Source organism: Pseudophryne corroboree, chromosome 5 (assembly GCF_028390025.1).
Source record: "Pseudophryne corroboree isolate aPseCor3 chromosome 5, aPseCor3.hap2, whole genome shotgun sequence".
Taxonomy (NCBI): Eukaryota; Metazoa; Chordata; class Amphibia; order Anura; family Myobatrachidae; genus Pseudophryne; species Pseudophryne corroboree.
Genome location: NC_086448.1, coordinates 243,143,467 through 243,166,914, shown reverse-complemented (window position 1 = coordinate 243,166,914; position 23,448 = coordinate 243,143,467). Strand labels below are relative to the sequence as shown.

General features: G+C 46.9%; 1 protein-coding gene across 1 annotated transcript in view; it reads right to left on the bottom strand.

Annotated features, from left to right (window-relative positions):
* The window catches only part of UBE2E2 (ubiquitin conjugating enzyme E2 E2), a 511,995-nt gene that overhangs the window by 447,790 nt on the left and 40,757 nt on the right, over window positions 1–23,448 (bottom strand). The window contains exon 2 of the mRNA XM_063922208.1: window positions 10,953–11,137. Within this exon, the coding sequence (XP_063778278.1) occupies window positions 10,953–11,137 (185 nt within the window). The remainder of the gene's footprint in view (window positions 1–10,952; window positions 11,138–23,448) is intronic.

Sequence of the window (23,448 nt, the reverse complement as noted above, 5' to 3'; positions counted from 1 at the left end):
TGTATAACGTGCTCTACCTGGCGCAGTGTGTATAACGTGCTCTACCTGGCGCAGTGTGTATAACGTGCTCTACCTGGCGCAGTGTGTATAACGTGCTCTACCTGGCGCAGTGTGTATAACGTGCTCTACCTGGCGCAGTGTGTATAACGTGCTCTACCTGGCGCAGTGTGTATAACGTGCTCTACCTGGCGCAGTGTGTATAACGTGCGCTACCTGGCGCAGTGTGTATAACGTGCTCTACCTGGCGCAGTGTGTATAACGTGCTCTACCTGGCGCAGTGTGTATAACGTGCTCTACCTGGCGCAGTGTGTATAACGTGCTCTACCTGGCGCAGTGTGTATAACGTGCTCTACCTGGCGCAGTGTGTATAACGTGCTCTACCTGGCGAAGTGTGTATAACGTGCTCTACCTGGTGCAGTGTGTATAACGTGCTCTACCTGGCGCAGTGTGTATAACGTGCTCTACCTGGCGCAGTGTGTATAACGTGCTCTACCTGGCGCAGTGTGTATAACGTGCTCTACCTGGCGCAGTGTGTATAACGTGCTCTACCTGGCGCAGTGTGTATAATGTGCTCTACCTGGCGCAGTGTGTATAACGTGCTCTACCTGGCGCAGTGTGTATAACATGCTCTACCTGGCGCAGTGTATATAGGAGATTCTACCTGGTGCAATGTGTATAAGCGGCGCTACAGTGTGGTGTAATGTGAATTGGCACTATTATGTGGTCACGCCCCTTCCCCATGAAGCCATGCCCGTATATTTTTGCGCGCGCCTGCGGCGCGCACCGCCTGTAGTTTCGATTCTGGCAGGTGGAGCTCCAATTCACTTTCTGCCAAAGGGCACCAAAATATCTAGTTAAAGCTCTGGGGCAGAGTGTACTGCATGTTACACAGCCCAGCAGCACTGTCACCCCATTCCCCCACCTTGCAACACTTCTGTAGTGTCCAAATAAGATTAATATTAATAAAAACCTTAATTCCGATGGGACCCAGAACAGAACCGGTAGGACCCCAATTTTTAAAAGTGAGGGGTCCCTGGGACCCACTTTTTTTTGGGCTCAGCGCGATCACTGATCAGTATCAACCACTTGAGTAAACGGCCGCTTTTGCGAGCCCGATGGGGTCTGTACCTGAGATAAAGCCTCCTCTATGGACTTCTTCCACACCTGCGTCTGTGACTCAGACTTATCTAACCTTTTTGATAAAGAAGCTACATTCGTATTGATTGTAACGTGAGTAAATCAGGTGTCGGCTGCGCCGACAGACCTAAATCCAGACCCACAACCGCACCCCCCAACAACCTCCTCCGGTGAATCACATTCAGCCTCAGATATGTCGACACGTTTAACCGACACAACGACACACACACAGAATGTCACAGCTAGGGGACAGGCCTACAGTGAAGCCCAGAGAGAGACCCAGAGGGAGTATGCCAGCTCACACTCCAGCGCCTATATATCCCTATAGGGGATATATATGACCAGCGCTGCTTTAAAACCAAATAATGCACCACACTGCGCCCCTCCCCCCCCCCCCCCCCCCCTGAGAAATCTCCCCGTTACTTGCGAGGAGTGATCGGAGGTCCGGCCCAGCGTCTCCTTCAGCCGCGCGGAGGAGAGAAAAGATGGCGCTGTGAGCCGCGCGCTAAGCTCCGCCCCTTCCCGGCGGGCTTCAGCGCGCCCAATTTGAAAATGCCGGCGGGGGCTGAGGAACGGTGCAGAGGCACCGAAAATGCTGCTGCCGGCTTCCCGGACCCCAGTGACCTGCTGCCCAGGGCGCCCCCCCCCCCCCCCCAGCGCCCTGCACCCTGTGAGTGCCGTCAGTGATGTGTGTGGGAGCATGGAGCGCAGCGTTACCGCTGCGCTGTACCTGGTCACCGAAGTCTTCTGATCTTCTCATACTCACCTGACTTCCTTCTTCTGGCTTCTGTGAGGGGGTGACGGCGTGACTCCGGGAACAAGCAGCTAGGCGCACCAAGTGATCGAACCCTCTGGAGCTAATGGTGTCCAGTAGCCGAGAAGCAGAGCGCTTAAGCTAAGAAGAAGTATGTCTGCTTCTCTCCCCTCACTCTCACGTTGCAGGGAGCCTGTAGCCAGCAGGTCTCCCTGAAAATAAAAAACCTAACAAAAGTCTTTTCCAGAGAAACTCAGTAGAGCTCCCCTAGTGAGTGTCCAGTCAGTCCTGGGCACAAAGTCTAACTGAGGTCTGGAGGAGGGGCATAGGGGGAGGAGCCAGTTCACACCCAGTCTTAAGTCTTTTCAGTGTGCCCAAGCTCCAGCAGATCCCGTCTATACCCCATGGTCCTTTTGGAGTCCCCAGCATCCTCTAGGACGTAAGAGAAATAATCAGCAAATAATCTGTGTACTACACAATATGTGACTGTAATCACTTTACTATATTAAAGTGATATCAATCTGACCCCATCCGATGCACCAGCATTGAGGCTCAGAAGAAACCACTGACAAACATATATAAAGTCAGCAATCACACTAGCAGTCAGTCACATGTTATATATTAGTCATATGAGCATATTATCAACTACAAACACATTTCAAAGTATGTAGGAGTACATATTACTGAATTCTGTTTTATACAGATCTTAACGTATTCAGACGCATTGCGAAGAAAACCACAGTAATGTACACAGACTCATATGCAATAGGCACTAAACTTAACTATTCATACTGACAAGATGTAGATAGAAACTTAGTGCTGTATAACGCGTACTCAGTAGAGTGAGATACAGGGAGACTCACCTCACTTCCAAGATCGATCAAGACGTTAGCGAACGCTGAGTGGATCCAGACGCTACTAGTGTACACTGCCACTCCGGGAACTTTTAGTGAACACAGACGCACTGTGCATGCAGACGCACCGGTCATACAGACACCTGTACTGCGACCGGGTCTCCTCGCGGTAGCGCTTAGTGTACACAGACGCAGAGGCTACGCTGCGACAGAGACCCCTTGCGGTAGCGTCTGAGACGAAAGTGAGGCAATCAGTTCATGGCGGGAGACCGACGGAAACTGGTCATAAACTGGGGGGAGGGGCGGCCAGGAGAGCGTCTGACTCCCCACCGCTGACATCAACCCTAGGGATCGCAGCCTCATTCTACTCCTGGTGCCTTATGATCCCTAAGGCCTAGCGCTGGAGCACCCGTGGTGGCGGCGCGCCAGCTACTGTTTGGTAGTCTCCTCCCAATACAGTGCAGCTGTGTCCGTTATTCCCCTTCTAAGTGGAACCGATGCCTTACCTTCTCCCCGTGCTCCGGCCACAGCCTGGTAACGTCTGCTGGACTTGCTAGTATATCTGACACAGACGCCCGTCGAGACAGCACTTGTACCGTGGGTAAGCGTTGTTGCGACCCGACGGAGAGTTGTTGGAGCGACTCTTTCCAATATGCGTGTAAGACGCTCTTAAGAAAGATCACTCAGAAAACGTAGTAAGACTATAAAAATAAATTAAGAAAGCTTAGGGCTGCCAAAAACAGCAGCCCTGTGACCATGGTCCGGCTCCTGCCGCACCAACGCACCAAACAAAAACTAATTTGCCTGAGCCAGTGGACGGGGATATATGGTACGGGCCCGTTGCATCCTGGGAGGACTGAAAGCTTGTGATCGTTTGGTGCCAATCCGCTATCGCTTCATCATATCCCATTGTTATCCTGTGAATAACCTATGGCAGGCCTGGCCAACCTGTGGCTCTCCAGATGTTGTGAAACTACACATCCCAGCATGCCCTGACACAGTTTTAGCATTCCCCAATAGCAAAACTGTGGAAAAGCATGATGGGACTTGTAGTTTTACAACAGCTGGAGAGCCACAGGTTGGCCAGGCCTGACCTATGGACCCTGCCGGAGAAAGCATGAAGGATTAAAATGGGTGAGCAGGTCAGCAGGAGACCTAACTAGCTTGGGCTTTCAATAACACTTTGGTAGCGGATTCAATTAGCTGTATAAATTATTCTGTCTTTCATACTAAATCATATTCATGTTATTGCTAAACTGCTGTAAAAACCAGTAGAACATGATTGGCTGTGTACAAAAATAACATCTGAAGAATCCTGCATTCAGACAAGGCACACTAGTTTTACTAAACAGGAAGAACCAGACACAAATCTAAATAATAGGTAGTTTATTCAACTCAACATCTCTTCTGTGTTTTTAAACTGCAAAATGGGTAACATATACAAAAATAGGTCTGTTCTGCAATATCAATCTACCGAGATGTGCATACAATAAAAGCCTGCCGTGTCATATATCACTGCTAGTAAGGCAATTTATATGTTTGTCCCTGGAGACTTGCAGAAATATGGTCAGAGCTAGTAAGTAAATAAATTATTACCTGAGTAAACATAGCTGTTCTGACAAGCTAGGATAGGCAAGACATAGCAACCCATCCTCTACAATATAGTTATAGCTAAAATACTTGAAAGAGCTACTAATAAAATTCCAAAAGTTTTTAAATAAATAAAAACTATGATTCGTATACTAGTCATTCCTTATATCACACATCACAAAGACAGAATCTTTCTGAGCTCTAAATCGTTACTGAGGACAGCAGATTATAGCACAGTAGAGAACAGAATACATATATTATCACACACCTTGTAGCTTTGTACATGTTACCGAATTCTCTTTCATATTGGATTATCTCTATTTTACATTTAAGGGCCCTACACACTTTAATCTGTCCAATATGGCTGATTGGACAGAAAATCTGGCAATGTCTGAGAGCAAATGACAATCAACCATTTGCTCCCAAAATCCAGAAAATTAACAAAAATGGTTGTTCAGATAATAAGAATTTACTTACCGATAATTCTATTTCTCGGAGTCCGTAGTGGATGCTGGGGTTCCTGAAAGGACCATGGGGAATAGCGGCTCCGCAGGAGACAGGGCACAAAAAGTAAAGCTTTAGGATCAGGTGGTGTGCACTGGCTCCTCCCCCTATGACCCTCCTCCAAGCCAGTTAGGTACTGTGCCCGGACGAGCGTACACAATAAGGGAGGAATTTTGAATCCCGGGTAAGACTCATACCAGCCACACCAATCACACTGTACAACCTGTGATCTGAACCCAGTTAACAGTATGATAACAGCGGAGCCTCTGAAAAGATGGCTCACAACAACAATAACCCGATTTAGTTAGCAATAACTATGTACAAGTATTGCAGATAATCCGCACTTGGGATGGGCGCCCAGCATCCACTACGGACTCCGAGAAATAGAATTATCGGTAAGTAAATTCTTATTTTCTCTATCGTCCTTGTGGATGCTGGGGTTCCTGAAAGGACCATGGGGATTATACCAAAGCTCCCAAACGGGCGGGAGAGTGCGGATGACTCTGCAGCACCGAATGAGAGAACTCCAGGTCCTCTTTAGCCAGAGTATCAAATTTGTAAAATTTTACAAACGTGTTCTCCCCTGACCACGTAGCTGCTCGGCAGAGTTGTAATGCCGAGACCCCTCGGGCAGCCGCCCAGGATGAGCCCACCTTCCTTGTGGAATGGGCCTTAACAGAATTAGGCTGTGGTAGGCCTGCCACAGAATGTGCAAGTTGAATCGTGTTACAAATCCAACGAGCAATCGACTGCTTAGAAGCAGGTGCACCCAACTTGTTGGGTGCATACAGTATAAACAGCGAGTCAGATTTTCTGACTCCAGCCGTCCTTGAAATGTATATCTTTAAGCTCTGACAACGTCCAACAACTTGGAGTCTTCCAAGTCGTTTGTAGCCGCAGGCACTACAATAGGCTGGTTCAGGTGAAACGCTGACACCACCTTCGGGAGAAAATGCGGACGCGTCCGCAGCTCTGCCCTATCTGAATGGAAAATTAAATAAGGACTTTTATAAGATAAAGCCGCCAGTTCTGATACTCTCCTGGCCGAAGCCAGGGCCAGTAACATAGTCACTTTCCATGTGAGATATTTCAAATCCACCTTCTTAAGTGGTTCAAACCAATGGGATTTGAGGAAATCTAAAACTACATTTAGATCCCACGGTGCCACCGGAGGCACCACAGGAGGCTGTATATGCAGTACTCCTTTGACAAAAGTCTGGACCTCAGGAACTGAGGCCAATTCTTTTTGGAAGAATATAGACAGGGCCGAAATTTGAACCTTAATAGATCCCAATTTGAGACCCATAGACAATCCTGATTGCAGGAAATGTAGGAAACGACCCAGTTGAAATTCCTCCGTCGGAGCATTCCGACCCTCGCACCATGCCACATATTTCCGCCAAATGCGGTGATAATGCTTTTCGGTGACTTCTTTCCTTGCCTTAATCAAGGTAGGAATGACTTCTTCAGGAATGCCTTTTTCTTTTAGAATCTGGCGTTCAACCGCCATGCCGTCAAACGCAGCCGCGGTAAGTCTTGAAAAAGACAAGGACCCTGCTGAGGCAGGTCCCTTCTCAGAGGTAGAGGCCACGGATCGTCCGTGACCATCTCTTGAAGTTCCGGGTACCAAGTCCTTCTTGGCCAATCCGGAGCCACTAGTATCGTTCTTACTCCTCTTTGCCGTATAATCCTCAATACCTTTGGTATGAGAGGCAGAGGAGGAAACACATATACCGACTGGTACACCCAAGGTGTTACCAGCGCATCCACAGCTATTGCCTGCGGATCTCTTGACCTGGCGCAATACCTGTCCAGTTTTTTGTTGAGGCGAGACGCCATCATGTCCACCATTGGTTTTTCCCAACGGTTTATTATCATGAGGAAAACTTCTGAATGAAGTCCCCACTCTCCCGGGTGAAGATCGTGTCTGCTGAGGAAGTCTGCTTCCCAGTTGTCCACGTCCGGGATGAATACTGCTGACAATGCTATCACGTGATTCTCCGCCCAGCGAAGGATCCTGGCAGCTTCTGCCATTGCACTCCTGCTTCTTGTGCCGCCCTGTCTGTTTACATGGGCGACTGCCGTGATGTTGTCCGACTGGATCAACACCGGTCTTCCTTGAAGCAGAGGTTCCGCCTGGTTTAGAGCATTGTAGATTGCTCTTAGTTCCAGAATGTTTATGTGAAGAGACTTTTCCAGGCTCGTCCACACTCCCTGGAAGTTTCTTCCCTGTGTGACTGCTCCCCAGCCTCTCAGGCTGGCGTCCGTGGTCACCAGGATCCAATCCTGTATGCCGAATCTGCGGCCCTCCAGTAGATGAGCCTCCTGCAACCACCACAGAAGAGATACCCTTGTCCTTGGAGACAGGGTTATCCGCTGATGCATCTGAAGATGCGATCCGGACCATTCGTCCAGCAAATCTCCCTGAAAATGTTTTGCGTGAGATCTGCCGAATGGAATCGCTTCGTAAGAAGCCACCATTTTTCCCAGGCCTCCTGTGCATTAATGCACTGATACTTGGCCTGGTTTTAGGAGGTTTCTGACTAGGTCGGATAACTCCCTGGCTTTCCCCTCCAGGAGAAATACCTTTTTCTGGACTATGCCCAGAATCATTCCTGGGAACAGCAGACGTATCATCGGAAAACACAGCTGCGATTTTTGGAATATTTAGAATCCACTCGTGCTATCGTAGAACTACTTTAGATAGTTCTTTTCCGACCTCCAACTGTTCTCTGGAACTTGCCCCTTTCAGGATATCGTCCAAGTAAGGGATAATTAAGATGCCCTTTTCTTTGAAGAGAGTCATCTTTTCGGCCATTACCTTGGTAAAGGCCCGGGGTGCCGTGGATAATTCAACGGCAACTTTTGAAACTGATATTGACAGTTCTGTATCACGAACCCGATGTACCCTTGTTGAGAAGGGCAAATTTGGACATGGAGGTAATCCTTGATGTCCAGGGACACCATATAGTCCCCTTCTTTCCGGTTCGCTATCACTGCTCTGAGTGACTCCATCTTGATTTGAACCTTTATGTAAGTGTTCAAAGATTTCAGATTTAGACTATGTCTCACCAAGCCGTCTGGCTTCAGTACCACCATATAGTGTGGAAGACTAATACCCTTTTCCTTGTTGTAGGAGGGGTACTTTGATTATCACCTGCTGGAAATACAGCTTGTGAATTTTTCCCAATACTGCCTCCCTGTTGGAGGGAGCCGTTGGTAACGCAGACTTCAGGAACCTGCGAGGAAAAGATGTCTCGACTCTCCAATCTGTACCCCTGGGATAATACTAGTACGATCCAGGGGTCAACTTGCGAGTGATCCCACTGCGCGTTGAGACTCTTGAGACTACACCCCCACCTAACCTGAGTCCGCTTACACGGCCCCAGCGTCATGCTGGGGACTTGGCAGACGCGGTGGAAGGCTTCCTTTCCTGGGAAGGAGCTGTCTGCTGCAGTCTACTTCCCTTTCCTCTATGTCTGGGCAGATATGACTGGCCTTTTGCCCGCTTGCCCTCATGGGAACGGAAGGATTGAGGCTGAAAAGACGGTGTCTGTTTCTGCTGAGATGTAACTTGGGGTAAAAAGGTTGGATTTCCAGCTGTTGCCGAGACCCCCAGGTCCGTTGGACCGACCCCAAATAACTCTTTCCCTTTATACGGCCATACTTCCATGTGTCGTATGGGATATGTATCACCTGACCACTGTCGTGTCCATGACATCTTCTGGGAGATATGGATCACGCACTTATTTTGATGCCAGAGTGCACATATCCCTCTGTGCATCTCGCATACATAAATATATAATGCATCCTATTAAATGCTCTATATCAATCAAATATTTTCAGTCAGGGAAACCGACCAAGCCAACCCAGCACTGCATCTCCAGGCTGATGGCGATCGCTGGTCGCAGTATAACCACCTTATGTGTGTATATACTTTTTAGGATATTTTTCCAGCTGCCTATCAGCTGGCTCCTTGAGGGCGGCCGTATCTGGCGACGGTAACGCCACTTGATAAGCGTGTGAGCGCCTTATTCATTCCCAACGCGCCCTAACTTCTGGCGGGAAAGGGTATAACGCCAATATTTGCTATCGGGGTACACCCACGCATCATCACACACTTTATTTTATTTTATCTGATTCAGGAAAAACTACAGGTAGTTTTTTCACTCCCACATAATACCCTTTTTTGTGGTACTTGTAGTATCAGAAATATGTAACACCTCCTTCATTGCCCTTAACGTGTGGCCCTAATAAGGAATACGTTTGTTTATTCACCGTCGACACTGGATTCAGTGTCGGTGTCTGTGTCTGTGTCGACCGACTGAGGTAAATGGGCGTTATTAAAAACCCCTGACGGTGTTTCTGAGACGCCTGGACCGGTACTAATTGTTTGTCGGCCGTCTCATGTCGTCAACCGACCTTGCAGCGTGTTGACATTCTCACGTAATTCCCTAAATAAGCCATCCATACCGGTGTCGACTCCCTAGAGAGTGACATCACCATCATAGGCAATTGCTCCGCCTCCTCCAACATCGTCCTCATACATGTCGACACACACGTACCGACACACAGCACACACACCGGGAATGCTCTGACAGAGGACAGGACCCCACTAGCCCTTTGGAGAGACAGAGGGAGAGTTTGCCAGCACACACCAAAAAAACGCTATAATTACATAGGGACAACCTTATATAAGTGTTTCTCCCTTATAGCATCTTTAATATATTTATGTCGCCAATTTAGTGCCCCCCCTCTCTGTTTAAACCCTGTTTCTGTAGTGCAGTGCAGGGGAGAGCCTGGGAGCCTTCTCTCCAGCCTTTCTGTGAGAGAAAATGGCGCTGTGTGCTGAGGAGATAGGCCCCGCCCCTTTTTCGGCGGGCTCGTCTCCCGCTATTTATTGTATTTAGGCAGGGGTTAAATATCTCCATATAGCCTCTGGGGGCTATATGTGAGGTATTTTTAGCCTTATATAGGTTTACATTTGCCTCCCAGGGCGCCCCCCCCCAGCGCCCTGCACCCTCAGTGACTGCCGTGTGAAGTGTGCTGAGAGGAAAATGGCGCACAGCTGCAGTGCTGTGCGCTACCTTTAGAAGACTGCAGGAGTCTTCAGCCGCCGATTCTGGACCTCTTCTTGCTTCAGCATCTGCGAGGGGGCCGGCGGCGAGGCTCCGGTGACCATCCAGGCTGTACCTGTGATCGTCCCTCTGGAGCTTCATGTCCAGTAGCCAAGAAGCCAATCCATCCTGCACGCAGGTGAGTTCACTTCTTCTCCCCTCTGTCCCTCGTTGCAGTGATCCTGTTGCCAGCAGGAATCACTGTAAAATAAAAAACCTAAGCTAAACTTCTCTAAGCAGCTCTTTATGAGAGCCACCTAGAATTGCACCCTTCTCGGCCGGGCACAAAAATCTAACTGGCTTGGAGGAGGGTCATAGGGGGAGGAGCCAGTGCACACCACCTGATCCTAAAGCTTTACTTTTTGTGCCCTGTCTCCTGCGGAGCCGCTATTCCCCATGGTCCTTTCAGGAACCCCAGCATCCACAAGGACGATAGAGAAAAATTGGTTTAATGAAACAAACTAAACCAATTTGTCTGAAAGTCCATTTTTGTCTGTTTTCCAGTGTTTGAGAGCAAATGGTCAAATGTCATTTGATCCCATACATTACCATATTTTTGTTACAACCAGAAAGATTGCACAGATAATCTTTAAGTGTGTAGGGCCCTTTTGTAGGTCTTTTAAAGGGCACAAGTTTGTGTTGTATTGATTACTCCATAAACCTGGTAGTGGCACCATTGACCCATACATGCACTGACAATGCAGATTTACTGCCCGTGTCACTTTCTTACTGTTCCTTTAGAGACCCTTAGTCCTATACACAATGGGGGGCAGCTATTGTGTGGAATGAACCAATAATGTGTAGAATGCAACCAGCACATTCATTAGGAATTAGTGCCTTGTTGCAGTCACTGCATCCCATATATGTAAAGGCTGTATTTTCTGAAACATTGGTTCAGCCTCCAAAATACTGAAGCTATCTCCACCATGCAGTTGATGAGTGCAAACTGTACAAGTACTGATAGAAACACAAATAACTGAGAAATGAGAAAGGTACCTTTTGGCACTAGTTGACAGTTTGGCAGCAGTTTTGCTGGATATCTTCCCTTCTTTCTTCTTCGGCTGGACTTTCTCCCGCTCTTGCTCGTTTTGTACCCCTTCCCGCTGGTCTCCATCAGAGCTACCTCCACTAGTACTTGGACTGTCATCTACCCTTTGACCTTCAGTTGACATTTTGAAGTTCTACAAGGTAAAGTGTATAAATGTTACCAACTTTCAGTTCCTAAATTCTGAACATTGATCAAGACAGAAACGCTATAAATTTATTACGATTATTCAGTCCATTTATAATTGTCAATAATGATTGAAGACCTTACTGTTACTTAACTCAGAAAATGTTTTAAATTAAGCAAAACATACAATTAAAATAATCAAAACCACATACACGATATAGAGCAATTACAATGTAAATTATCTAATAACTATTGATATCATCTCCGGCATGGTATTGTGTATTGACCGCTTATAGTCATGATTACAAGCCTGTCATGAACAGCTATAGTCCCAATAACATCTGTAGGAAGAAAATAACTAACAAGAATGTCCAAGAGGCGGTTCATCAGGAAAGTAATTTTAGCAACACTAATTATTTTCTTAAAATACACGAGATGTTAATTAATATATATATATATATTATGAGATTATATATACACATATTATATATATATATATATATATATATATATATATACATACATACACACACACACACATATATATATATATATATATATATATATACATACACATATACATACATACACACACACACGAGATGCATACTGGAAAGACAAAAAAAAAGGCACACAAGCTCATAACATCAAGCGCTGAAAATAAAATGATCTGGAACTAAACCTTCCCTTTTGTATGGGGAGAATCCTAAAGAGATCATTCTTCCTCCACACTCTTTCCAACTGTATTTCTTGTTTGGTTCCACTCATGTGCCAAATTTTATGCAAGATAAAAACAAATACAACGGTGTAATATGTCAATCAAATTCCAAATTCCAAAATAAGAGTCTACCCCGGTGTTTAAGAGGTAATCATTTTTGTATATGATATAGTGGAAATTCTGACAGACCCTCCACCGTTCCTGCTAGTAGTAAACGGATGGCATACCAGAAACTCACAAAGAGTGAAGTAATTTCATGCACATAAAGGTTTCTTTCTCTTTAATCGTTCTAGAGTTTGTACTGAAACTTATACCCCTTTCACACCGCAGCTTTAACCCGGTAAATTGCAGATTTTTCAGCCTTCCTAAACGGTTCTAGCTGCGGTGTGAAAGGGCCACCTTGAATTTACCGTTTTCAAAATACTGGTATTTTGAAACTGTTAAAAAGCAGGGTCCTACCCAGTTCAGAACCGTTTCACTGTGCAGTGTGAAAGGCTCAGAAACGGTCTTTCCAAGCCACAGAAGGTGATAGGCTGTCTCCATGTGTGATATCACCAGGCAGAAGCAAGAAGCTGGAGGAAAAACACATGAGACACATGAGAGTGGGTTTAGAAGCGTTTTCTTACTGCAAATATATTATACAATGGCAACTTGGAGTGATGAAGAGGTGAGGGAGCTGCTAAAAATCAGAGGGGATGAGGAAATCTCCAGACAAATAACTGGGACAGTCAAGGATGCACTCATATATAAAAACATGGTTAAAATGCTTCAAGCTGCTGGGTTCCATCGTACGACTATCCAAATTATTAATAATTAATAATTATTATTAATGTGTGGGCCAGAAAAGTCCATTTATAATGACAACCACTGTTTTCTATGGGTGAAACGGGTTCAGTGTGAAAGGTACCAAAACGGTAATGAAATGGTAATATACTGGTTACAACATGCGATGTGAAGGGGGTTTAACTGCTCAGACCCATTTTAAGAACCGTTTAAAGAACCGTTTCAAAAGCAGGTTTTGCGATGTGAAAGCAGCATCAGTGTATCAGATGTGGCAATGCACATAAAGGCATCTTTACCACTCCAAGTGATTAGAATGGCATACCCCAACTCACAATCACGTAGGTGAAGTCAAACATATCAAGGTATCTTTCAACATCCAGGGTGCCATCAGATTAGAAAAGGGGTATTTATTTCACAATGCCACATAAAAATCTGATATTTTGTGTCCAATAATGGATACAAAGTTCTCCAAAATACAAAAACATATAAAAGCACATAAGAATATATAAAAATACATGGGAGCCTTTTACAAAATCTCACCAAGGGTAGTTGGTGTATGTGACCTGACGAGCAGTGGTCCAGACAATCCTTCTCTGTCAGGGTCCCAATGGTCCAAAATCTCAAGGTTGAGAAGATGTACGATAGAAAAAAATGCTCCTCTCTGCTCCAACGCGTTTCAATCTTAAATAGGTCTTTTTCAAGGCCTTGAGAAGGATTACCTGGACCACCGCTCGTCAGGTCACATACACCAACTACCCGTGCGCCCCCTCCCCCTTGGTGAGATTGTGTAAAAAGCACCCATGTATTTTTATATATTCTTATGTGCGTTTATATGTTTTGTATTTTGTTCAGCTTTGTATCCATTTTGGGACACGAAATCTCAGATTTTTATGTGGCATTGTGCAATAAATACTCCTTTTTTCTAACCCGCTGGCTTCCTGCCATCTGTTTACCACTAGGAGGAACGGTGTAGGGCCTGTTAGAATTTCCACTATATCATATACAGAAAAAGATTACCTCTTAAACACAGGGGTGGAATCTTATTTTGGAATTTGACATACTACACTACTGTATTATTTCTTTTTATCTTGCATCAAATTTGGCACGAGTGGAACCAAACAAGAAATACAACTGGAAGGAGAGTGTAGAAAGAATTCTCTCTCTAGGATTTTCTCCATACATAAGGGAAGGTTTGGTTCCAGATCATTTTATTTTCAGCGCTTGATGTTATGAACTTGCCGGCCTTTTTGGTGTATTTAAGCATTGCAGATGTTTGTGAAATCTTCTTTAGGGTTAGTACATACACAGCAGCTGTAAGCGCCTGAGAGAGACTTAAGGGGGAAACACACGTAGGGACCAGGTTCAGCGCGATGGCACACATCACAGCTAGTGTCTGTACACACACTGTGATGTGTGCTAGCCCGATCTTAAGTAGACCGCAAGGCTTAACGAGAGCCTGGCGACATAGCCAGATTGTGCCTGCATGCAGGCCAATGTAGAGCCGGCGATAGCGATGCACAGGACCGTGCATCGCTATGAGGTATACACACGGAGCAATGTGTGCTTAATTTCCAAGCAATGTAGTCAGATTGCTTGGAAATTAAGTAAAAATCTCCCAGTGTGTACTCTACTTAACTCTATTTTTTGTACACATAGGGGTCTATTCAATTAGTGTCGGTATTTCCGAGTCAGAGATACCGCCACTTTTCAACAGGAATAGGTCAAATGTGCATTTAACCTATTCAATGCAAGTACCATTTTTCTGACGGTCGGAAAAAAACGGCACTTGTCGACAACCACATGGATCAGCAAATTAACTGCGGATCAACCGGTTTTGTGAGAATTTGCAGCCAATTCCGACAGTATTTTGGCCCATTTTCGCCAATGCTGATCAGACTTCAAAAAAAGTCGGATCAGCATTGTCGAGAAACGGGCAAAACCTGTAGGAATTGCCCGAGAATTGAATACTGCACTGTTGGATACTCTGGTGGAGAGGATCCGACATGCTTTGAATATATTCGTTATGGTAGACTTACAGTTGATAACTCTATTTCTCCTAAGTCCACAGGATAACATTGGGATACGAGGTAGCGACAGCGAATAGGCACCAAACGATCAAAGCTTTCGGCCTCCCAGAATGCAACGGGCGCGTTCCTACATCCCCGCCTCCTGACTTAGGCAAATCAGTTATTTTCCAAAGCTCAAGGCCGGAGCATCATAGAGAGTCCTAATCAGGCGAGAAGAACACACATGCACACCCTTCCGTACAAGAAGGAAGAGGTTAGTAAGTGAAAGGATCCTCAAATCAGGTGCGTCAGGGTGGGATCCCTGTGGATCCTGTGGACTTGGGAGAAAATAAGAATTTACTTACCGATAATTCTATTTCTCGGAGTCCGTAGTGGATGCTGGGGTTCCTGAAAGGACCATGGGGAATAGCGGCTCCGCAGGAGACAGGGCACAAAAAAGTAAAGCTTTACTAGGTCAGGTGGTGTGCACTGGCTCCTCCCCCTATGACCCTCCTCCAGACTCCAGTTAGGTACTGTGCCCGGACGAGCATACACAATAAGGGAGGCATTTTGAATCCCGGGTAAGACTCATACCAGCCACACCAATCACACCGTACAACTTGTGATCTAAACCCAGTTAACAGTATGACAACAGAAAGGGCCTCTTAAAGATGGCTCCTTAACAATAACCCGAATTAGTTAACAATAACTATGTACAAGTATTGCAGATAATCCGCACTTGGGATGGGCGCCCAGCATCCACTACGGACTCCGAGAAATAGAATTATCGGTAAGTAAATTCTTATTTTCTCTATCGTCCTAAGTGGATGCTGGGGTTCCTGAAAGGACCATGGGGATTATACCAAAGCTCCCAAACGGGCGGGAGAGTGCGGATGACTCTGCAGCACCGAATGAGAGAACTCCAGGTCCTCCTTTGCCAGGGTATCAAATTTGTAAAATTTTACAAACGTGTTCTCCCCCGACCACGTAGCTGCTCGGCAGAGTTGTAATGCCGAGACCCCTCGGGCAGCCGCCCAAGATGAGCCCACCTTCCTTGTGGAGTGGGCTTTTACAGTTTTAGGCTGTGGCAGGCCTGCCACAGAATGTGCAAGTTGAATTGTGTTACAAATCCAACGAGCAATCGACTGCTTAGAAGCAGGTGCGCCCAACTTGTTGGGTGCATACAATATAAACAGCGAGTCAGATTTTCTGACTCCAGCCGTCCTTGCAATGTATTTTTAAGGCTCTGACAACGTCCAACAACTTGGAGTCCTCCAAGTCGCTAGTGGCCGCAGGCACCACAATAGGTTGGTTCAGATGAAATGCTGATACCACTTTAGGGAGAAAATGCGGACGAGTCCGCAGTTCTGCCCTATCCGAATGGAAGATTAGATAAGGACTTTTATAAGATAAAGCCGCCAATTCAGATACTCTCCTGGCAGAGGCCAGGGCTAGTAACATAGTCACTTTCAATGTGAGATATTTCAAATCCACCTTTTTCAATGGTTCAAACCAATGGGATTTGAGGAAATCTAAAACTACATTTAGATCCCACGGTGCCACCGGAGGCACCACAGGAGGCTGTATATGCAGTACTCCCTTGACAAAAGTCTGGACCTCAGGGACAGAGGCCAATTCTTTTTGGAAGAATATTGACAGGGCCGAAATTTGAACCTTAATGGATCCCAATTTGAGACCCATAGATAATCCTGATTGCAGGAAATGAAGGAAACGACCCAGTTGGAATTCCTCCGTCGGAACCCTCCGATCCTCGCACCACGCTACATATTTTCGCCAAATGCGGTGATAATGTTTCACGGTGACTTCCTTCCGTGCCTTAATCAAGGTAGGAATGACTTCTTCTGGAATGCCTTTCCCTTTTAGGATCTGGCGTTCAACCGCCATGCCGTCAAACGCAGCCGCGGTAAGTCTTGAAAAAGACAGGGACCCTGCTGTAGCAGGTCCCTTCTCAGAGGTAGAGGCCACGGTTCGTCCGTGAGCATCTCTTGAAGTTCCGGATACCAAGTCCTTCTCGGCCAATCCGGAACCACTAGTATTGTTCTTACTCTTCTTTGCCGTATGATCTTCAATACCTTTGGTATGAGCGGCAGAGGAGGAAACACATACACTGACTGGTACACCCAAGGAGTTACCAGTGCGTCCACAGCTATTGCCTGTGGATCTCTTGACCTGGCGCAATATTTGTCCAGTTTCTTGTTGAGGCGAGACGCCATCATGTCTACAATTGGTCTTTCCCAACGGTCTATTAACATGTTGAAGACTTCTGGATGTAGACCCCACTCTCCCGGATGAAGATCGTGTCTGCTGAGGAAGTCTGCTTCCCAGTTGTCCACGCCCGGGATGAACACTGCTGACAGTGCTATCACGTGATTCTCCGCCCAGCGAAGAATCTTGGCAGCTTCTGCCATTGCACTCCTGCTTCTTGTGCCGCCCTGCCTGTTTACATGGGCGACCGCCGTGATGTTGTCCGACTGAATCAACACCGGCTTTCCTTGCAGGAGAAGTTCCGCCTGGCTTAGAGCATTGTAGATTGCTCTTAGTTCCAGAATGTTTATGTGAAGAGACTTTTCCAGACTCGTCCATACTCCCTGGAAGTTTCTTCCTTGTGTGACTGCTCCCCAGCCTCTCAGGCTGGCGTCCGTGGTCACCAGGATCCAATCCTGAATGCCGAATCTGCGGCCTTCTAATAGGTGAGCCTTCTGCAACCACCACAGAAGTGACACCCTTGTCTTTGGTGACAGGGTTATTCGCAGGTGCATCTGCAGATGCGACCCTGACCATTTGTCCAACAGATCCCTTTGGAATATTCTTGCATGGAATCTGCCGAATGGAATTGCTTCGTAAGAAGCCACCATTTTTCCCAGGACTCTTGTGCATTGATGTACTGACACTTTTCCTGGTTTTAGGAGGTTCCTGACCAGATCGGATAACTCCTTGGCTTTTTCCTCTGGAAGGAAAACCTTTTTCTGAACCGTGTCCAGAATCATTCCTAGGAACAGCAGACGAGTTGTCGGGATTAAATGGGATTTTGGAATATTCAGAATCCACCCGTGTTGTCTTAGCACCTCTTGAGATAGTGCTAAAGCTGTCTCCAGCTGTTCTCTGGACCTTGCCCTTATTAGGAGATCGTCCAAGTATGGGATAACTAATACGCCTTTTCTTCGAAGAAGAATCATCATCTCGGCCATTACCTTGGTAAAGACCCGAGGCGCCGTGGACAATCCGAACGGCAGCGTCTGAAACTGATAGTGACAGTTTTGAACAATGAACCTGAGGTACCCCTGGTGTGCGGGGTAAATCGGAACGTGTAGATACGCATCCTTGATGTCCAAGGATACCATAAAGTCCCCTTCTTCCAGGTTCGCTATCACTGCTCTGAGTGACTCCATCTTGAACTTGAACTTTTTTATGTAGAGGTTCAAGGACTTCAGATTTAGAATAGGCCTTACCGAGCCATCCGGCTTCGGTACCACAAATAGAGTGGAATAATACCCCTTTCCTTGTTGTAATAGGGGTACTTTGACTATCACCTGCTGAGCGTACAGCTTGTGAATGGCTTCCAACACCCTCTCCCTTTCGGAAGAGACGGTTGGTAAGGCAGACTTCAGGAAACGATGAGGAGGATCCGTCTCTAATTCCAACCTGTACCCCTGAGATATTATCTGCAGGATCCAGGGGTCTACCTGCGAGTGAGCCCACTGCGCGCTGTAATTTTTGAGACGGCCCCCCACTGTCCCCGAGTCCGCTTGAGAGGCCCCAGCGTCATGCTGAGGTTTTTGCAGGAGCCGGGGAGGGCTTCTGTTCCTGGGAAGGAGCTGCCTGTTGGTGTCTCTTCCCTCTTCCTCTGCCTCGTGGCAGGTACGACAAGCCCTTTGCTCTCTTATTTTTGTAGGAGCGAAAAGGCTGCGGTTGAAAAGTCGGTGCCTTTCTCTGTTGGGGAGTGACTTGAGGTAAAAAAGTGGATTTCCCGGCAGTAGCCGTGGCCACCAAGTCTGATAGACCAACTCCAAATAACTCCTCCCCTTTATACGGCAAAACCTCCATGTGACGTTTTGAATCCGCATCGCCTGTCCACTGTCGTGTCCATAAGGCTCTTCTGGCTGAAATGGACATAGCACTCACCCGAGATGCCAGTGTGCAAATATCCCTCTGTGCATCACGCATATAGATAAATGCATCCTTTATTTGTTCTAACGACAGTAAAACATTGTCCCTATCTAGGGTATCAATATTTTCAATCAGGGATTCTGACCAAACTACTCCAGCACTGCACATCCAGGCAGTTGCTATAGCTGGTCGTAGTATAACACCTGCATGTGTGTATATATTCTTTTGAATAACTTCCATCTTTCTATCTGATGGATCCTTAAGTGCGGCCGTCTCAGGAGAGGGTAACGCCACTTGTTTGGATAAGCGTGTGAGCGCCTTGTCCACCTTAGGGGGTGTTTCCCAGCGCGCCCTAACCTCTGGCGGGAAAGGGTATAATGCCAATAACTTTTTTGAAATTATCAACTTTTTATCAGGAGCAACCCACGCTTCATCACACACGTCATTTAATTCTTCTGATTCAGGAAAAACTGTTTGTAGTTTTTTCACACCATACATAATACCCTGTTTTACGGTATCTGTAGTATCAGCTAAATGTAACGTCTCCTTCATTGCCAAAATCATATAACGTGTGGCCCTACTGGAAAATACGTTTGAATTTCTACCGTCGTCACTGGAATCAGTGCCCGTGTCTGGGTCTGTGTCGACCGACTGAGGCAAAGGGCGTTTTACAGCCCCTGACGGTGTTTGAGGCGCCTGGACAGGCATTAATTGATTGTCCGGCCGCCTCATGTCCTCAACTGACTGTTTAAGGGAAGATAAACCATCACGTAATTCCACAAATAAAGGCATCCATTCTGGTGTCGACCCCCTGGGGGGTGACATCTGCATATTTGGCAATTGCTCCGCCTCCACACCAATATCGTCCTCATACATGTCGACACCACGTACCGACACACACCGCAAACTCACAGGGAATGCTCTAATGAAGACAGGACCCACTAGCCCTTTTGGGGAGACAGAGGGAGAGTCTGCCAGCACACACCACAAAGCGCTATATATACAAGGGATATCCTTATATTAAGTGCTCCCTTATAGCTGCTTTAATATATATATATATATAGCCATTAATGTGCCCCCCCTCTCTGTTTTACCCTGTTTCTGTAGTGCAGTGCAGGGGAGAGACCTGGGAGCCGTTCTGACCAGCGGAGCTGTGACAGAAAATGGCGCCGTGTGCTGAGGAGATAGGCCCCGCCCCTTTTTCGGCGGGTTCTTCTCCCGCTATTTTTCCAGTCAGGCAGGGGTTAAATATCTCCATATAGCCCCTATGGGCTATATGTGAGGTATTTTTAGCCTTGTATAAGGTTTATATTTGCCTCTCAGAGCGCCCCCCCCCAGCGCTCTGCACCCTCAGTGACTGCCCAGTGAAGTGTGCTGAGAGGAAAATGGCGCACAGCTGCAGTGCTGTGCGCTACCTTATGAAGACTGAGGAGTCTTCAGCCGCCGGTTTCCGGACCTCTTCACGCTTCAGCATCTGCAAGGGGGTCGGCGGCGCGGCTCCGGGACCGGACTCCACGGCTGGGCCTGTGTTCGATCCCTCTGGAGCTAATGGTGTCCAGTAGCCAAGCAGCAAATCCACTCTGCATGCAGGTGAGTTTACTACTTTCCCCCTAAGTCCCACGTTGCAGTGATCCTGTTGCCAGCAGGACTCACTGTAAAGAAAAAAACCTAAACTAAACTTTCTCTAAGCAGCTCTTTAGGAGAGCCACCTAGATTGCACCCTTCTCGTTCGGGCACAAAATCTAACTGGAGTCTGGAGGAGGGTCATAGGGGGAGGAGCCAGTGCACACCACCTGACCTAGTAAAGCTTTACTTTTTTGTGCCCTGTCTCCTGCGGAGCCGCTATTCCCCATGGTCCTTTCAGGAACCCCAGCATCCACTTAGGACGATAGAGAAACAGAGTCATCAACAGTAAGTCTGCCATAACGATTATTTCTCGTACAGGGTCTACAGGTTATCCACAGGATAACATTGGGATGTCCCAAAGCAATTTAGTGGTGGGGACGCTCCTGACTGGACAGGAGAATCCTTTGCCCTAATTCTGCGTCCTGAGAGGAAAAGGTATCAAAGGCATAATGTCTAACGAATGTGTTAATGGAAGACCATGTGGCTGCCTTACATATCTGTTCTGCTGAAGCACCACGTTGTGCTGCCCATAACGGACCTACCATACGAATAGAGTGAGCAGACATTAGCCGGAATCGGGGGATAAGCTTGGAATATGCTTCTGAAATCCTAATTCTAAGCCACTTCGCCAGTGTCTGCTTATCAGCAGGCCATCCTCTCTTGTGAAATCCGTAGAAAACAAAAGAGAGTGTCTTTTTCTGATGGCACTGGTACGATCCACGTAGATCCATAAAGCACGAACTACGTCCAATGATGCATCTCCAGCAGAAAGGTCCGGCCCTTTGAAGGCCGGGACTACAATTTCTTCGTTAAGGTGAAATTTAGACACCACCTTAGGAAGTTACCCAGATTTGGTTCTGAGAACCGCTCTATCTGGATAAAAAATCAGAAAAGGAGGGCGACAATAGCAATTCCCCTAAAACTGAAACTCTTCTAGCTGAAGCAATAGCCAGTAGAAAGAGAACTTTAGCTGTCAACCATTTAAGATCCACTCATTTTAGTAGTTCAAATTGGGCAACTTGAAGGTCCTTTAGGACTAAACTTAACTCCCAAGGCACTGTAGGAGGAACAAAAGGAGGTTGAATGTGCATAATTCCCTGGAAAAAAGTGCGCACTACCTGTAGGTTAGCAATTTTTTTTTGAACCATACAGAGGTGTATCTAGGGGTCCAAGCGCCCCTGGCAAAGTTAGGGACTGGCGCCCCCCGCTACAGAAAAATCATTGCAGTCCATTGGCGGTTACTATGTTGGAGCCACAGCAACTGACCCCCCCTCCCCCACACGCTGCCCTACATCACCGGCTGGGACTCACTGTCAGTGTGAAGCCACTGGGAACATTATGGTAGCTTTAGCAGCAGTCTGTGTCATAGATAGGGAAAGCAGGAGGTTAGCTAGCTAATAAAAGTCTATTGGCAGCAGAGGCTGGGCGGTGGGCTGATAATGAGCCAATGCTGATCAGTATCCAGTCTGCTCAGACAAAAGTATTTTGTGATCAGGGCTGGTTCTAGACCAAAGGAGCCAATGGCAAAAATTTCCTTTGGCGATTTTAAACCTACCGGTAAATCTATTTCTCGTAGTCCGTAGAGGATGCTGGGGACTCCGTAAGGACCATGGGGATAGACGGGCTCCGCAGGAGACATGGGCACTTTAAGAAAGACTTTAGTTCTGGGTGTGCACTGGCTCCTCCCTCCATGCCCCTCCTCCAGACCTCAGTTAGAGAAACTGTACCCAGAGGAGACGGACAGTACGAGGAAAAGATTTTGTTAATCCAGGGCAAGATTCATACCAGCCCACACCAATCACACCGTATAACTTGTGATAAACTACCCAGTTAACAGTATGAAAAAACAACATAGCATCAGTGCAGGACCGATGGCGCACAGCATCCTCTACGGACTATGAGAAAAAGATTTACCGGTAGGTTTAAAATCTTATTTTCTCTAACGTCCTAGAGGATGCTGGGACTCCGTAAGGACCATGGGGATTATAGCAAAGCTCCCAAACGGGCGGGAGAGTGCGGATGACTCTGCAGCACCGATTGAGCAAACATGAGGTCCTCCTCAGCCAGGGTATCAAACTTATAGTATTTTGCAAAGGTGTTTGAACCCGACCAAGTAGCAGCTCGACACAGCTGTAGTGCCGAGACCCCTCGGGCAGCCGCCCAAGAAGAGCCCACTTTCCTCGTGGAATGGGCCTTGACCGATTTCGGTAACGGCAATCCAGCCGTAGAATGCGCTTGCTGAATCATGTTACAAATACAGCAAGCAATAGTCTGCTTTGAAGCAGGAGCACCAATCTTGTTGGTTGCATACAGGACAAACAGCGCTTCAGTTTTCCTGACTCTAGCCATCCTGGCCACGTAAATTTTCAAAGCCCTGACCACATCAAGTAACTCGGAATCCTCCAAGTCACGCGTAGCCACAAGCACCCCAATAGGTTGGTTCATATGAAAGGATGAGACCACCTTAGGTAGGAATTGAGGACGGGTCCGCAACTCCGCTCTATCCATATGGAAAACCAGATATGGGCTTTTATGTGATAAAGCCGCCAATTCCGAAACTCTCCTAGCCGAAGCCAAGGCTAACAACATGACCACCTTCCACGTGAGATATTTCAACTCCACCGTTTTAAGTGGTTCAAACCAGTGTGATTTTAGAAAACTTAACACCACGTTAAGGTCTCAAGGTGCCACAGGAGGCACAAAAGGAGGTCGAATATGCAGCACTCCTTTTACAACAGTCTGAACTTCTGGAAGAGAAGCCAATTCTTTTTGAAAGAAAATGGATAAGGCCGAAATCTGGACCTTAATAGAGCCTAATTTTAGGCCCAAATTCACTCCAGTTTGTAAGAAGTGAAGGAAACGGCCCAGATGGAATTCTTCCGTAGGAGCATTCGTGGCCTCACACCAAGAAACGTATTTTCGCCATATACGGTGATAATGTTTTGACGTTACATCCTTCCTAGCCTTTATCAGCGTAGGGATGACCTCAACCGGAATGCCTTTCTCTGCTAGGATCCGGCGTTCAAACGCCATGCCGTCAAACGCAGCCGCGGTAAGTCT